At 41.2% G+C, this 17,944-nt stretch overlaps 1 protein-coding gene across 1 annotated transcript in view; it reads right to left on the reverse strand.

Annotated features, from left to right (window-relative positions):
* Positions 1-17,306, reverse strand: part of LOC138583898 (clathrin coat assembly protein AP180-like) — a 53,562-nt gene extending 36,256 nt beyond the window's left edge. The window contains exons 1-2 of the mRNA XM_069655952.1: positions 17,004-17,306; positions 16,513-16,766 (exon numbers count right to left, since the gene is read on the reverse strand). Coding sequence (XP_069512053.1) covers positions 16,513-16,642 — 130 coding nt within the window. The 5' untranslated portion in view covers positions 16,643-16,766; positions 17,004-17,306. The remainder of the gene's footprint in view (positions 1-16,512; positions 16,767-17,003) is intronic.
* Positions 17,307-17,944: the final 638 nt, after the last annotated feature.

Below are 17,944 nucleotides of genomic sequence, written 5' to 3' on the forward strand. Positions count from 1 at the left end.
CAAGACACTATATGTGATGTTACAAAATCTATTCAGACATGTTGCAGCAGTTGAACATGCTGCCAACAGTCCCCTGTTGTGTTCCTAGTGTAAAATTTCAGTCCCTCAGTGACATCATGCAGAACATGTCCTTCATTTAAAGCCTGGGGAGTTTCAGCTGTTCAACAAGGTTATTCCTAATATGAGGATTACAGGACCCTCTTCACACTATTCTACACATTTATTATATTATAGTACAGATACACACACTGTAGCATACATAGATTTGTGCATGAACACACATCCTGCCCTGCTCTTATTTTACATCCACAGCACCTGAGCTGTCACTGTGCAGCGTAGCGAGCGAAGAGAGGAAAGCGATTCCTCTGACATGTTCACATCCTCTGCAGAGTGCATGTGTGGCTGTGAAGTAAAAAAGGAGGATAGAAAAAACAAGACACCTGTCTGGATGTAAGGCAAGTAGAAAGATGTACACGACAAACGCCTAGCATACATGACTCAGCATTCTGTCTGAGAGAAACAAACATTTATGCATAATATGCAGCCTCATCTTTTATGCATGACATGCCTGGTTACATTTTCAAAAAGTGAAATTGTACCATGCTACAAGCTGACACTGGGGAGAAACACAGGAATGAAATTAATCCTGTTTTCTGTAGCCAGAAGTTTGTTTAGGTTTATTCTTTCACATGAAAGTGTTAGTCGAAAAGCACATTAAAAATACATAAAAGCGTTGCATTCAAGTGACACATTCATTCATAACAATAAACACATGGCCAGAGGGGTTTGTTCTGGAACAACTCAGCTGCTGTGATTTTGGTCCCTGGTGACCCATGTCGGCAGTTTTCACTGAGCATGCTCAGAACAATGGTGCTTTTTACAGTGCTTTCCTCTTCCTGAGCTGTGAGGAAAAACATACACTGATCATGCTTATTGTAATGAAGACATATGCTAATATGACTCTTTAATGTGTGTTTTAATTCATTTAAGTTTAGGTCTGGTGGAGAGGTGAAGCATGAGCAGTGTAACACTGCTGCCGCACAGACAGCACTTCTTAGTGAGACGGATTCTTCATTGGTTGTGCTGTTTGTGATTGATTTACACAACCAAGGAAAATAAAATAATATTGGCCTTATCATTTAACAAAACCTCAGACTTTCAGCTTGTGTGAGGAGTTTTTAGCTGGTTATGAAACGGACTGAAATTAATACTGATGCCTCTTTATGAGCTACAAAAGCAAACAGGACCATCAGTGATAAGATTGATTTTTATAATTATTTTTAATGCCTGTAACCACTGCCGGGGGGTAGGTGTCAGAAGAGGCATAACTTCGGGCTTCCAAGTCAGCCTTTATTCTATATTTTCCATGGCAAAGATCCACAGCGATTGATACATTTGAATGCTAAAAGAAACCAGGATGAGATTTTTGTTAAAAAAAACACTTCCAACATGTACCGGACGAGATCAGCAAAGAGATAAGAGGTACCACTTTGTCCACTAACTGAAATTTCCTCATAGGAGTTTTAAACAATGTGACCATGTCAGTCGTTGGACATCAATGCACGAATAAAGACTATAATATCCAGAAATGACAAATGTTTGGTAAGCCTTTGGAGTGGGTGCACTGTCCATGTAGCCAAATCCTGAAATAGCTTCTTCCATTGTTGTCAAAAACTATTAAGATTTTGCAGCCATGCTAACAGCTCTGCAGAGATGTATCTGGGTGGTTTCAGGATGTACAGTGGTGGTTTAAGCTAAACATTATCATGCTAACTTTCTACCAATATCATAACAAAAATGCTAATATAAAGATGCATGGTCGTAGAAGTTCACAATCTCAGTCCACTGTTATTATGCTAATACTACCTTATTAGCACTAACACAACCTAAAGCTAATGCTAACAGGAGAGTCTGTAGTTTAACGGGTATATAACAGAGTAGATGAAAGGTCAGTGAAGTCGTATAGAGGGGGAAATGAATGTCAGTGAAAAGGGCTCTCTCTATAGTCACGCTGCTAGCATGGCTAAAAACACATACTGGTGAATTGGCCATGATGTTGAACATGAGTAACAGTTGATGAATGTGGGAAATGTAGTTTATTTTAGGTCAATACGTACACCATCCTCACCAGCTATATTCTGTACCAGCTGAAAATTGTCCACAAAAAATGAACTTTTAATAGGAAGCAGTGAGCCTGGAGCTGAGTGCCAGGGTCAGGGCGCTGATCAACTAATGCATTTTTTTTGTTTTTGGCCCTTCTACAGGATCTTCTGACAACAAGAAAAATTTGAGAACAATGCCAGACTGATCCTGTAAAGGACCCGCTTTAGGAGGTGACCCAGGGGGCTTATTGATCCAGATCTTCTACTATCACTTTTTGGACCTGTGTGTTCTATTGACCCACATTGTGTCAGATAGCTGTCACTTAATATCACATCAGGATGCCCTGCAGCGTCTGCCACACCCAGCACACAACTCACAGGACTCCAATTTTTAAATGTATCGCCCTTTAGCATATAGATAACTATAAGTGATATCAAAGCTGCTGTGTGTGAGTGCAACTGAAGGTAAACTGTCAGGCATGCAGGCACGACCAACACAAAAGGTGTGCACAAGCCTACACGACACAACATCCTCCTCATTTTTTCCGGAGATAGATTTTTACAAATGTAGCAATAAGCACCACGAGGGACATGCCAAGGTGGTTTCCTAGGCAACAGGCTCTCATATTTGCAGGGGCATCAAGGATGCACTGAAATTCTTTTGAAATGTGACAGTTTCAAAGTCTCTGATGGGTTCATCTCCAAAGCCAGATATATGTGAGTCATACAGGCCTTAACACTGCAGAGAGATTCAACCAGCATTCATATGAAGACTTGGTAATACCTTTCAGATATCCTCTGAGCATTTCCATACTGCAAAATGTGCATCCATTATAATAATTCATACAGACCAGTACTGTTGAATAGATGACTCATAAACAAGAGGAGTCTGCAGCGTGCACTACAAGCCATGCTGCATGAGTGATGCCCCATTGAGCTACACATGAACGGACCATGAAAGCACAGTGTATTTATAGCTTCTCTAGGCCCCAAGCAACATACACGGGGAGAAAAAAATACCCAGAATGCACTCCGTCCTGCGTAGCATAGTACCAATGAAGTGTGGCAGCCACACAAAGAGGAAGACATTGGGATTCCAACACCGTGGAGGCTGGAAGTGACATCTGAGGGGAAAGCTGGCATGCCACACAATGCTGCTGCTGCTGGTGAGCACAGATAGCAGAGCTGTTGTCCTATAGGAGCTTTGGTTTTCAGTGACACTTCACTCAGCTATTGGTGGAATCTGCTGGTTTGTTTGCTGTGATGAAGCTCAAGAAAATCTCATTTTGTTGGTCATTCAGTTTGTATAAGATGTGGAAAATATGCTGTGTCCAGTGTGTAATAAATATAAAGGCTAAATAACATTTAAAGGAGATATCATGGTCTTTGTTTTTGTTTAATATTGCCAGAGTAACACATGAATAAATGTAACTGATATCAAAGCCACTGTGTGTGATTGCAACACCAGGCAAGTGCCAGGAATGTATGCACTGCAGATTTAAGTGTATACTCAAGCCTGCACGACATGCAATGTCTTCCTCTTTTTTAAGGTAGATTTGCAATAAGAACACCAATGGGGTCATGCCAAGATGTATTTTATTGGATTTTTTTCACCCTCTTAAAGTAAATTCTCACTAGTGTGTTTGCAAGTCGATTACTAGTTTGTTACCTATATAAATAATATAGGCTACTTCACATATGTGGTCACCATTTTTAATACTGGCGTTACATAATTATATATTATACATTTGTGAATGTAGCCTATTGTTCCTCTATGGCAGCCGTTTGTTCAATTAATTTCTGTAAGGTATGATAATACAGCAAATTCATTCAACTGGAAGAAGCAAGCAAAAACAAATGGAAGCCAACTGTGCACTACTTGAGTACATTATAATTTCTAAAACATAGTGTAAGAGATTAGTATTAGATTTGTATGCCAGTAAATGAGCTTGCTATCTCTCTTTAAGTAAGCTAAGTGTAGCTAGCTAACGTAAGGACAGGAACATTTTGCAAAGCCTTTTTTTGGGGCCTGACAGTAAGCTATTAACTAATGACCTATAAAAACTATTAAGGGGCTTTCACATGGACTACCTTTTAGTAGCTAACAACTACTATTAGCTTAGTCAGCTAACTGCTGTGTGTTAACTCTCTGGTACATGTATGGTTATGTGTGATGGACAAACATGTTCCATGCTAGCATTCAGTAGCCAAAATGTTAGCTTGTTGAGTAAGGCTGTGACATCTTTTTGTCTACAACTCTACGTGTTGGTGAAAGATGGGTTTCTGTATACAAATTGCCTTGTTTCATTATCATCATCATTAACATAAAACAAACAGAAATAACAACATTCATGCACACTGAGAAGCAAATTGGCTTTTGCTGATGTGCAGGTGAATCTCCTGCATATTTGCCCATCATTCAACAGAGCACCCAGACTGACATTGGATAAATATTTCCTTCCGGTGAACAGATGTCCGTTTCCCAGCTGTGTTGACTGATCAGTCTTTCTCGATATGCTCTAATTGCACTTGTTCTTGCCACAGCTCGGGTCCTCCAACAGCTAGTCCTCTCATTAAAAATACATATTTTTCCTGAGCATCACCAGCCTAACATCTCCCCCTGTGTGCATTTATTTTGTCCTCCCTAGCTCCCTTTGTCCCTTATTAGCTGTTCATCCCCCATGAGGCTCTGTGTCCTCTCAGTCTGAATAGAAAATTTCTAACTGGTAGCTTGTGTATTTCTGCAGCAATGGAGGAGGCAGAGACAGTTAAAGCGCACCCTGTATGCAGTCACAAATAATGCAGCCAAGAATATTTTTTTATGGATTGTTTGGGCTACTTTTTGTGACAAAGACAAATCTGTGTGTGGGTGTTACAACAGGTCTGTCCAGGGCCTAAGACGCACAGGGAGAAGAGGTGGGAAGTGCGAAAATGAGAATTGAATTAAGTTGTAAAATGGTCATATTGTACATTTCGGGTCAGCATGTAGGATCAGACAGTGTCAATGTAAAAAACTCCTGAGAGCTGTAAAATAAGGGTGTACAGATGGAGGATGAGCTGAGATATCCTCAGGGGTGTCTGGTGTTTGCATGAGTGAGTAATACGATAATCTAGAATAGAAAAATCACTTCACTGTGCTGCAGAGCAGCATGCAGGGGTCTGCAGCTATCTGCCTCCTTTACAACAGGCATTGTTAATAACTATCTTTGTCACTTTAAAACTGTGAGAAAGGGATCCCATAAACACATCAATAAGTAAATATCTGAAGGTTGTCAGGATGCACCTGTATTCTTCTTGAAATGTTCACATGCAGGACAATAAAGTTACATGAAACCCAGAAACGTTTGCTAAAACCCAAATTAATGTCTAACCAAACACTGATGGTCCAATCACAGCTTAGCAGCACAGCAAGCCTGTCTTTGGATTTTTCCATGTGTGCGTAAGGCTGTATTAAGATCAATACTCAAGGTAGGAGTTTTTTTGGCCTAGAATATCCAACTCAAATAACACAAGAACAAACGTGTATGAATAAAACATTATATTTATCTTCTTTAAAATAAGCTACTACACTCAGAATAGCTGGCTCAGTTGGAGCTGAGCGTTGCTTCCGATGTCCATGCACACATCAATAACTAACTACTTTATTTGTTTTGGTAAGAGGCTGTGTTAAGCAACAGCGTAGTTTTCATTGTAATATTTGCTGGGACGACAACTGCACTCTCCCTGACTTATGAATTCACAAACCATTCACTACTATCAGGTGATCATTGTTTCATCACTGCTTAAACCTGAAAAGAAGAAATTACTTCAGTATTGAACTCTGATCTCTGTTTCTTTCTCTGTTCCCTTAAAGCGACACGTCTCGCGGCAGGTTGTAACTTTTGATACCGCACGCTTTCATGATGAGGTGTTTCCATTTCAAATGTCACACTGTGACCAAAGACATAGGGCAGAGATATAAATTAATATTATTATTTATAATATTTAAACAAACTGCACTCACACAGGGAGAGCGAGGGAGAGAGAGAGAGGGGGGGGGGCGAGAGGGTGCATGCATGTCAACAGCACTGATGCGCCGCAAAAACTGGTCATTTGATTATGAGACATGTAGTTCATGTATCATTTTCAGTTCAGTGAAGTGTATGAACTGAACTGTAGACTGGAGTCCTTGTTAACAGTGACAGACAGAGTGACAGCTGTCTTATATAAACGACTCCTCTGCTGGTTGTAAGTGCAACAAGTGTTCTTGGACAGAATTATTGGTAGGGACATGTCAACAACTTCTGGATATTGGCAGGGACATGTCCCTACCCGATTCTACCCCTGTGGTGTTAGGACCTATTTGTGACACATTCAAGCCAAACCAACGATAACCAAGATAGAGTAAAGGTTGTCAGGATAGTCCTCATCCTAAAGGTTTGATATTGTATTGGTAATAGTAAAATGACACAGTTAAAAAATATAAACAAGTATACAGGTGCCACACAGAGTGAAATCACATTTAGATTTCACTATCACACTAATACCAAAGCTAACTTTTTGCATGGGAAATGCAGCTGAGGCTCTGTCTTTTAGCTAAATATACAATGTACAGTATGAAGTGCATGTTATAGGCACCTTTTAAAAGAGTATTGTGTTTCAGTGAGGCCGTCGCAAAGCTGTAGAAACAAATCTAAACTTTGTAAAACTATTTAGATGTCCCCACAGGGTCCCTTGTATTTAGCCATTCAGTCATGGAGGGGGGTGGGGGGACCTCCCCTGTGTCATGTTTTTATTCAACGTCGCACCCTGAAGTACAACTCAGTGGTCAGGAGGGTAATAAAACAGCATGAAACCCAAGCCTCCCTGCATTATTGATATACAGCCTGGGTACAGACACGGCCCTTTGCTGCTTTGAAGGCTGCTGCTGCTTACATGCATACAACAGACAGTTTATCTATACAGTATTCTGACTACACATGCTCCTGTGTGTACATTATATTTGTTGAAGTGCAATAAATCCCCCATGGATATAACTGTACTGTAATATTTATGTTTTTGTCCTTGACCAGCAGGCTCAAGGGCACTGCATCCTCTAAGGAACATGAAGGGAAGGGCTGGGAGGCTGAGCAGAAACAAATCAACTTGAATGGGCAGCTCAGATTGAGAGTAGATAATGGTCTGCTAGCAGCTATATGGGGGATCCTGGTCCCCGCTCATTAATCTGGACACACACTGTTGGCAGGACAGTCCACCTCCCACACAGTGCTTGACATTATTGAGCCAATCTGAGGCTTTCAAGGATACCCGCTGTGAGGGCAGCAATGCAGTAGACGCTGGGCCCTCACAATCCTCTGTGGACTGCAACTGGCCATTAGGCAGGCGCTGCACAGAATCATTACAGAGTGGTGAGAAAGATGAGAAACAGAGTGGGAGTGAAATAACTGAGTGGGAGACGATAGAGAGGGAAATATATGAGGAGCAATTGAAGGAACAGAAAGAAAAGAAGATGCTTTGAACACAGAAGCGTGTACAAACAACCTTTATAATGACTCATGCTTCAACTGTTGTTTTGCTCTTTTTCTCCAGAGCAGTTGCTGGTCCATCGCTGGTATGATCTTCTGATGTTTTTAAGAATACACAGCAGACACGTGGCTCTCATTCATGTTGTCATTCAGACTTTAAGCGCTAAATTTACTGGAATTATAACCAAAAAGCTGGAGTCACTTTATTTAATTTTACTGCCTCCTCTTAGGCGTACCATCCCTCTGCTGTTATTAAGAAAAGCATATTTTAACTTCAATATTTTGTTCATGCCAGGAGTGGAGACAGAATGTCTAAATCCTGTTGGAGCTTTTCTGCGACAGTATTTCCAGCCTGACAGCCCGTGGATACGCCTGCTTCAGTTGCCAGGAAACATGGCAGATTTGCACAAATCTGACTGTTAATGCCTGAAGCAAAAATATAATCTAAATGCAAATTAAAGAGAAAAGAGCTGCTTCACATCAAGCATATTTTTAATAAAACAGTGGTTTATATTTCCGACGGCAACAGTCACTGCAACTTGTGAGGTAATGATAATTGATAGGTTTTTCTTGAAAACAAGATGTGAAGTGTTATAACTGTGATTTAGAGACTGTGCTGGTAGGCAGATTCTCACCATGGACAGTGCCAGACTAGCTGTTTCCCTGTTTTCATTCTTTATGCAATGCTAAGCTAGGCTAATCTTCTGCTTTCTTCAACCTTTTATCTATCACACAAATGTGAGCCGTATCAATCCTCTCAGTCAGGTAAGTAAGTTTCTTACAGCAAAGCTACACAATCGTTTAGTATATTTTAATTTAACTCGCTTTACTTAATTTAAAGTTACAGTCTCAAAGTTCTCAGTTTTGTCCTATTTGGTGGCACCTTATACGTCCCAGATAACCAGGCGTCTACGGCTGGCTCCCTTTGTTGCGGTTGTAACTCTTGATTTTCCTCGCTGACGGTCGCTTTCCTTTTTAGACTGTTTGCTTCATCTGAGCGTCGAGTTTGTTTCTTTTTCTTTGGATTTTCACTTATTTTTGAACACGCCACATTTTTTAAATGACATTTATTTAAATGAAAATCTTTGAGATTATATCTTTAAATGTACTTGAAGTGCAAACTGCAGATATTTATATATCAATATTAATATTTATAAATATACACATACACAATAGATCGTAGTACAAAATTACTTACACAATTAACATACAGCCACACTGTCACACATGAAACTTCACAAACTGTCATGGCAGCCGCCCCCCCACCCCTTATCCTCACCTCCCCTCCCCCTGTATCAGAGACACAGTCTGCCTCTCAGATGTGGCAACACATTGATGGTGACTCATGTTGTGGTAACAGCACCTTAGCAGCCAAAGGGGACTCAGCACGCTGTTTATGTTTCTCACGGCTTACCATCCTGCCTTCTCCACCCCCACCTCAACAAAAACACGCACACTCTCTGACACTCACACTCCCAGCAGGTCATGTATCCTGCATTTGCTCTGAGCGGAGCTTAATCGCATCACTGTGTTAAAAATCCTGTTAATTGGAGTGACTATAGCAGTGCTGCAAGTGCTGGCGACAAGTGCTGCAGCATAATCTGACAAAATCTCAGCTGTGACGTCTAATAACAGACAAGGCCATTTCGATAAACATTTATTGAGTTTAAGTAAAGAGAGGGGAAATTATGGCATACACTTTGAAAAACATAACCCTCAGCCCACAGAGCTGCCTTGACTCTCCACACTGCAGGATCATTAAGAGGTCAGGGCAACATGAGTAGCAGCAGATAAAGATGGAGGCTATTATGAGCAGCAGGAGTGGAGGGGCCTGTCATCGGAAACAGAGCCATCTTCATTTGGCAGACATTCAAACCATGTTACACTAGTTCTCTAACTGTCTCTCTCTGTGCTGCAGATACCCTGCATGCCCTGCGATTTATGCTCTAGACATTCAGATTCACACTGAGAGGCAGCTCACTTTTTATTCTTACCAAACCAGGGAAATGCTGCCTTAAAGTGTTCCTTATTTGTGAGTCAGGAAACAGGGTGAAAAAATGTTCTTGCACATCCGATAGTTTCATGATGGGAGTAATAACAAAATGGGCCCTTGGATGAAAGTAATCATTTGGCAACAGCTGACTTAGGTTGCAAATCAAGCAGCCGAGTGCTCTGCTGAGGCAGTGTACGAAGACTGCCCTGGGCATTCAATTTACCAATTTAATTGATGCGTATGCCAGATGTCATGTAGTCCACCTCGTCCAATCACTCAAAATGGACAGAAACACGACAGTGTCTGGAACATGGCCCTGGTGGATGCGTGTCAGTAAATGGGCTAAATAGGCTACAAAAGGACATGATGCCACAATACAGCATCCGGAAGATGATGTCCTGTATTGGCTCGCTCAGTGATCACTTTGTAATAAAAATTGTATATTTGTCACTGCTGGCTGACTCACTCATATTATTCAGTCACAGTGAACATGGCTTGCGTGTGCCAATCCTCACTCCATCTTGAGCCCCTGTCGCGCGCCTGCTAGCTTGCCAGATGGTCACACGACTGCTAAGGACAGTATTCTTCCTGAAAAGCACACATTTAAAGGTGGGCCTTGTTTTCCTTTGTCACGCTAACAAAATGTCTTATAGTATAAGTGTCCCAATCAAGATTACAGTAACCAGTGCAGCGTATATAAGATATATAATGCATCCTTAGCCATCTGTTATAGATTAGAATTGCAGGTGACAATGTGTTGTAGAGAACTACAATTTCTACCTGCGAAAATCTTTACATTAAAGATGCCCTCTGGAGTTTTCTTGTAAACAAATTAAAGTTATTCTTACACACATGTTTCTTCCTCATTGAAACTGTTTCAAATCTGTTTGCTAGCTATGGGTCGTCTTCTTCACCGTTTTTGTTGGCATACTACCACCAACGGGCTGCCTGTGGAGCAGTGGTTAGCGAAGCGAAGTGGGCCTTTCTGTGTGGAGTTTGCATGTTTTCCTCGTGTATGTATGGCTTCCCTCCGGGTACTCCAGCTTCCTCCCACAGTCCAAAGACATGCTTGGTCATTGGTTCATTGATGACTCTGAATTGCTCATCGGTGTAGGTGTGAGCGTGAAAGGTTGTCTGTCTCTTATGTGTCAGCCCTGTGATTGCCTGGTGACCAGTCCAGGGTCTATGCCCAGTGGCAGCTGGGATTGGCTCCAGCCCCCTGCGACCCTGAACATTGTAAGTATAGAAAATGGATGGATGGATGGATCAGTACGTAGAGAAAAAGATGCGCAACGCATTTTTGATAAACTCAGTTGTTTGAATGTGTGTCGTCATGCAATCGTATCTGCGTTACAAACACTATGAGGACCCACTCATAAAAACTTTGCCTCTCTAGAAATTAAAAAAAACATAAAAGGTGACTTTAATTTTTAGCACAAAAAAAAAAGAGGGGGCTTATAAAATTAAGCTTTCAGATTTAGTAATGATCTTATTTGTTCACAGTAATTATCCTAATGCCTTTACTTCATCTCCATTCAGGCAGTTGACTCACAGCTGCACCTCCTCCTCTGCATCACCCTGCTATTATCCAAAAAAAGACTCTATTGAATCCCCTTTTTTACCATCTGCACGTGGCATACATGTGCACGAGTGTGTGTATGTGCAACTTCACATACACACAAACATACAGACACACATATACAGCTAGTTCCTCTCTAGGATATCAGAGGCTCTGAAAGACACGCTGAGGCCATGCGAAGTGTGAGGCAATCTGTGCTGCTGCCCGAGCTCTAATCCTTAAAGAGTCTAAAGGACTTCCAATCTGTATCGCCGTCTTCTGTCAGGCTCTTAAAAGAAATGCGTCTCCAAATTGTGCCAAACTTATTATACATAGATTTATATCTACTCTTGTGCCATTAGTGGGATTACCTTTTAGTTTAGCTTTTCCTTGTCGATAGAGTCAGCAGTTTGTGGTCTGAAGACAAAAACTATTTGGCCTCTGTCCACTGTATAAACAGGCTCCAACTGCGCAACAGTTATAGATTCACATTTTGGGGTGTAAAACAAACTAATCCAGCAAAATGGATATAAGCAAAACACTTGACTGTTTACACCAGCATCCCAGGTGTTTGTAAGATTATCTATTAATTAATTGATTCTCCAGGACACTGAAGGGCCTCATTTGGTCTAATTGCTCTCTGACTTTCTCAGTTTCTCCTCTTTCTCTGTCTGAGGCTCTGAGGTCACAGCATGAGGAGCTTACTGCCCTGCTGCTCTCTGAATGTCACTGAACCTGGATCAGCTGAGCAACAAACCAATACACATTTGTCTGAGAGATTTAGTGCATTTACACATATCACTCGAGACTCCCCTGGATTAAGGAAGACGATAATACAACAGATGAAATTGTTCTCAAATGCTGATCAGATTGGCCGACGAGGTTATTTGATGGACGTCTCAACCAATCAGTAGAGTTCACTGAGAGACTGACGAGAAAAGCCAAGTAAGCGATATCTTTCAGCGATCTTAATGAATCTCTTACTGTCACATGTCAGTCTGAATAAAGGAGCATCTCTGCTCAGATTATAGTCATTAACCCAGAAAATATAGAACAAAAATGTAACATGTAAAAGGCCAACCACTGATATCTTTCCAGCATCTTAATACAATTAAAATATGTAAATGACTCTAATGAGAGTCACAATGTCCAGGAGCCGAATACATGTGCGGCAGACTTACACGATGTGCAAACTGCAGAACCCATATTGAGATTGTATTTGAAGAGGCATTATGAAGGTTATGAAGGTATAATGCTCTGCAATACAGTTTTATCAATTTGGATACTGTATAACAAATCAAATTCAGAATTCAGGTTAGCATGACAGCTGTAATAACAAAATGGGTCAACTGTGGAGGATTCTGAGTGTGCTCTATGGCAACAGGTTTACAGATGGTGCAGATGAACGTTTCTGTTAGTGATCGGAGTAAAAGGATCGGGTAAATGTCAACTATGGAGGAAATTAGATATAATGTCAGACAATGTGCCCGAGGCAGCTCCCCCAGTGTGACGTTAATTCACCTTCCACATATCTCAGCAACTGCTGAACTTATGAAGCAGGCCGTTAAAGTACCCGATCAGATACACGGCAAAGGGCATCAAAGTAACCGTTAAACTAACCAAACAAACTATTCTTCTTAAACTGCAGGATTTACCATGAAAGGAATCTCACTGGGAATCTACACAAACACTGTAGCGTCAGACGAACCTGCACGACACGTAAGCGTCACGTCAGCATCACGTCAGCATCTATTTTGCAATCTACACTGACTGCGACTACAGCAAAGATGAGTCTCAAAGTTAGCCAATGGTAGTTGTGATTCATGGCCATAAATAGGGGTGGCTGTGACGCCAAAAAGCATGCAGTCTGTAGGAAACAGTAGAAGAAGACAACTTTGCTACCGACTGTCAAGTCATTTTATTAGTGGTTCAATCAGGATGCTTGGCACCATAATTTAAGAGAAACTTTTCTCAGTACAAAATTATGTACAAATTTATTTCTTAATTGTGCATTCGTTCTGTAGGATGTAGAAGTCAAATGAGAATGAATTAATAGGATTTGTTTACCCAGATGTTGAGGAAATGTACATATTCATTGCTCTTTCAAATTAATCTTGCCTGCTTATCGAGCCTATCAATAACTTTAATAGAAAACTCAAATCAAAGTTGGTCAAAATGAAGAGATCACATTGTTTAACATGGTTTCCTTGGTTGTGGGCATGCATTTACATAGTAGTCAATGGCTTTCTACACTTCACTGAGGTGCAGCAGTTGGGAAAAATAGATTTGTTGTGTAAAACGAAAGGAGCAGCAGAAAATTACTCGCGTATTACGCCCGCCTCTCGCGCAGCTAAAAGTCTAAAAGTCCAACATTTGACGCCATAAGGCTATTTAGATGCAATGATGGTAAAAATGTTAATTAATAAGCTCACCTGTCTTTTTTAATACAGGCTAACTTTAGCTAGCATTAGAAATTTCAAAGACCAGCTCCAGTCAAGTTTTAAGACATATAAAATGCTCTGCTTGAAAAAATAAATTGTGTCTGATATGTTTTTAAGTTTGCAAAAATCATGATGATGGTAACAGCTGGTTCGCGCATCGCTGAAGTGGTTGCCATAAGCTACACATAATAATATGCATAGCGTCATTGTCCATTAACGGGATTGACTCCTTAGGTTTGTGACGTCATCTGAAAACTCGTTGTTCAGCCTGTCCTTGGTACACTGCAGTTTAAAAGCAGACAGGCCCAGCCATGGAGAGACTGCTTATGTTGTCCCTGATATGTCTTGTAGCTCATGAAAAACACCACATGGAGATGTTTACAAGGTTAAGCACTTATTCACTGGAGGGGGGCCTTAAAGCGACTGTTCATACCAGACCAAGAAAGGCTGGAGCAGCAAAAGAGAGACTGAAAGTGATGTAATCAGTAGGGTGGGTTTTCTTTTTGCTCATGGATTTAACATTTCATTAGTAAGAGGAAAATAACAGTAGGTCTACTTTTGAAAGTTACACATTCTGGCTCTCACAGGGCAACAAAATGTGTGAAAGACTGTTTTTGAAAGGCATACAAATGTTTCTGAGTAAAGGCAGAAAGAATGAAAACATTACTAAATTGATAACATAGGATGATACCTTGTAAAGTGCAACATTGGTTCATTTTTGCTGTGGAATTTTCTATCATAAACACACATCATTTATTTGAGTCGCTCCTATTAAAGGATGGAAAGGGATACATGGAGGACGGGGCTTTCTGCACTCACCACAACAACAAAGAGCTGACTCAAACTTTGGCAAGTGGGCGAGCTTTTCACTTTGTTGTGCTCTGATTTAAAGCAGTCCATCATCCGTTTCATTTCTTAGTCTGGACACGAACAGACAGGGGGATGGATTTCTCCCACTTGGTTTGACTTTGCCAACTTGAACTCTCTGCCTTTTCTTCAGATTGTACACTGTAGACATGGTGGTGCAACAAATGGTCAACGGTAAACAGACTGTACTTATAGCGCTTTTCTTGTCTTCCAAACACTCAAAGTGCTTTTACTCTACATGTCACATTCACCCTTTCACACTCACATTCACACAGTGATGGTAGAGGCTACTATGCCGATCCGGATCTATAGACGTTCATACCCGATGGCTCTGCCTTCGTGACCAATTTGGGGTTCAGTGTGTTGCCCAAGGAAACTTCGACACGTGACTTTAGCAGTCAGGGATCAAACTGCCAACCTTCGCCACCGACTCTACCACTGAGTCACAGATGCTTCAAACCCAACAGTGGTTTCTAGTGTACAGTAACCTGTTCCTAATGAGTTCACAAAAAAGTAAAATTTTGTTATTAACATACTGGGAAGGCCTCAAAACTTAGTATATGTAGGCCTTGAAAGGCCTTAAAAGTTTCTTTGCCATAATTTCTTCTTCTGTGCTCTTGACCATAAGTTCCTTTTGCTCCCTTCACCGAGTGTCCATCGTCTTATTTCTCAGTTAACATTGAAATCCATCCTATTATTTTTCACTGTATGGTAAAAAAAAAACTGTGGTTGTTATGTTATTATTTGTCATTTTTAGGTCTCGTTTCTGTGTATATGAGTTTAAATTCTGTAATATTTATCTCTTTTCTGTGATATTTTTGAGCTAATGTGCAGTGAAATTGGAGCTTGAGTGGCCAGTTACAAATATACACAGATGTTCTGCTTTATTGTGACTGTCTGAATAAACAGAAATCAATGCTTATAAGGGTCATGTGATGGCAGTGGACTTTTAAACACTGAGGCCAATTCAGTGTCCTTTGGGCATTTTCCATTTTCACAGATAGATTACCAAAGGTGTTTGAAGGGATGTGTATCCTACAAAACCAACTTGAAATTTGGTGATAAGGGTTGGGTCTTAATGAGTGTAGGGGTTCAGTGTTTTTTCTGGAACTAAAAACATTCAAGGACATGTATCATATGAAATCATAGAATCATTGAAAATCATAAACTTAGATACCGGACAATTTTGTGAGATGCTTTACATAGGCAATGTGGAGGCCTCCTGTGCTTTTTACCTTCCTAAACATCACCTTCCTCCTGTCAGCTGCCTTATAATTGATGGGTTTGTACATCTTTCTTTTCACATTTGGGTTAACTTGATGTTTTATGCATAAATGCTGCATATCTTGGATTTACATTTGAATTAAGCCGTTTCCAAGTTCTTTATGGGCCTTTATGACATTTATTTTCAGTGGTAGAAATTGAATTGGCACCCTACCTCCGTCTTTTCCCTCTCTTGTTTGTCCTGAGATTTATGCCAACAAATCAAGAAATTGCACCAACGATAAAGTCAGTAATGCTATAAGCTGCCAATGCCAAACACCACTGGGCACTATGATAGGGCACAAGAGCCCAGGAAGAGGTATGTATGTTTAGAAGCAACATCTCTTTTTACCTTTTGAATTATGTATTAACCATCACTGGAGCATCATGGGAAAGACAGACAGTCTCCAGTCAGTATGGCTTAAGTATCTGGTGTAATGTTTTGTGGCTTTGCTCTGATTCTACATTGATGCTCTCTGTCCCTCCTTAGAAGCCCTGCTGTAATTAGCTAATAGGTTTGGTTTTTTCAATTAAAGTATTAATATAAGCAAGATGCCTCAAGCATGATGCATGTGTGTGCAAACATGTGAGCACATACTGTGGCTGAGGAACCCCTCCAAGCACATTAACGCACACTGGAGGAATGGATGCGGGAGGCAACCATCATGGCTGTGGTGCGTGGCCTAGTTGTGCATGAGGAGGATGGAAGGAGGGTCGAAAGGACACATTCACAGGATAGAAAAGAAAGATAACTCTAAAGGTAGATGGATGAATAGTTACTTACATTCCATGTGCTTTTTCTTCGGAGCTGTCTGTTCATGTGTGGTGGCTTTACACACAGCTCGGGACACCTCGGATCCCGTCAGGCTGTACTGCGCCGCGGCGATGCGGTCCGTCAGCGTCTGACCCGACATCTTCTCTCCGTGGAGCTCACCCTCGACTATCAAGCGTCCAATATGGTCCTACCCCCCCACACCGAAATGAAGGACCGACCTCAGTAATCCCAGTTGCCCTCGAAAGCACCACAGAAACACAGCACTAGAAGAGAAATAGTAGGACACTTTCTATACAATTGTTTTTAGTTGCATAACAATACTGGAGCTAACTGATTCCCACTCAGTAGTGTTGGCTCTGCATGCGTTTCTGGAACAATCATGAACTGACTTTCCTCCCTGAGGACCAGTATCCTTTGATTGAATTACTCTCTAAGCTAAAATATCCCACTGCGGAATCCTCTTTAAGGTTTGGATTTTGCGCTTTCGTTCAGTTTCTTACTGTTTCGCGTTATTCGTCCAGCCTTTCTGACAAAACGGTTCCCTCCGGATGATGCTCGCTGCTGCCTCCCCCCTCTCTGTCTTCCTTCCTCCTGGATAATCCTCAGCACCAGCAGCAGTCCGACTATCCCTGTGTATCAGCGGGGCGTGCAGGGGAACATCATCCCCCACCATCCAGTGCAGCGGTTCTTCCCTCCTCCTCCCCTGCTGGACGCCTTCTCTCTGCAGTGGCCCACCGTCAGCCTGCAAGCCCCGGCGATGTGCGCTTCAACCCCGGTCGTTGAATGGCGGTGTTCTCGGTGGAATTACATCCACTTGTTTATTTAATTATTAATATCTTTATATTACTCACATCGCCCCACCCCCTCCTATGAGTCAGGTGACGCAGTATTACCAACCCTGCTGCTTCCTCTTTTATCGCGAGAGCTGGGAGGAGACGAGGGCTCGGGTGGAGGTTGTAGATGGGTAAGGACATAAAGGGTTAATAAAGCTACTCTACAGCCAAGCTTGATTCATGTCATGCAGCTACCATACTATGAAGGTCATATGAAGCAAGCTTATTCTTTGACATGAATGCACATAAAATACTGTGAAACTGCAGCCAGTTAGGACGTGCCTTTGTCCCTGTCCATGGTGCTGATCTGCTCTCCTGTGGGGGGATTGTTTGACAGAAGCCAGTCAGTCACTGGTTTTCTTGAAGTGGAAATACTCAGATCACTCAACATGTATATTAAAGCATCAACTCCCCAGTGTTATAATACTGTATGACAAGATAAAGGCCTGCATTCAAATCCCTTTTTAAGAAAAGATACAGAACTATGGTCATCAAAATTAATCCTACATGAAATTTGCAGAAAAAAATGTAATAAATATATTGATTATTATTATTGTTATATAATATATGTTATATAAACATATATAATATATGTTATATACACACAG

Source organism: Semicossyphus pulcher, unplaced genomic scaffold (assembly GCF_022749685.1).
Source record: "Semicossyphus pulcher isolate SPU_LCO1_2020_fin unplaced genomic scaffold, fSemPul1.0.p SCAF_9, whole genome shotgun sequence".
NCBI classification, from domain to species: domain Eukaryota; kingdom Metazoa; phylum Chordata; class Actinopteri; order Labriformes; family Labridae; genus Semicossyphus; species Semicossyphus pulcher.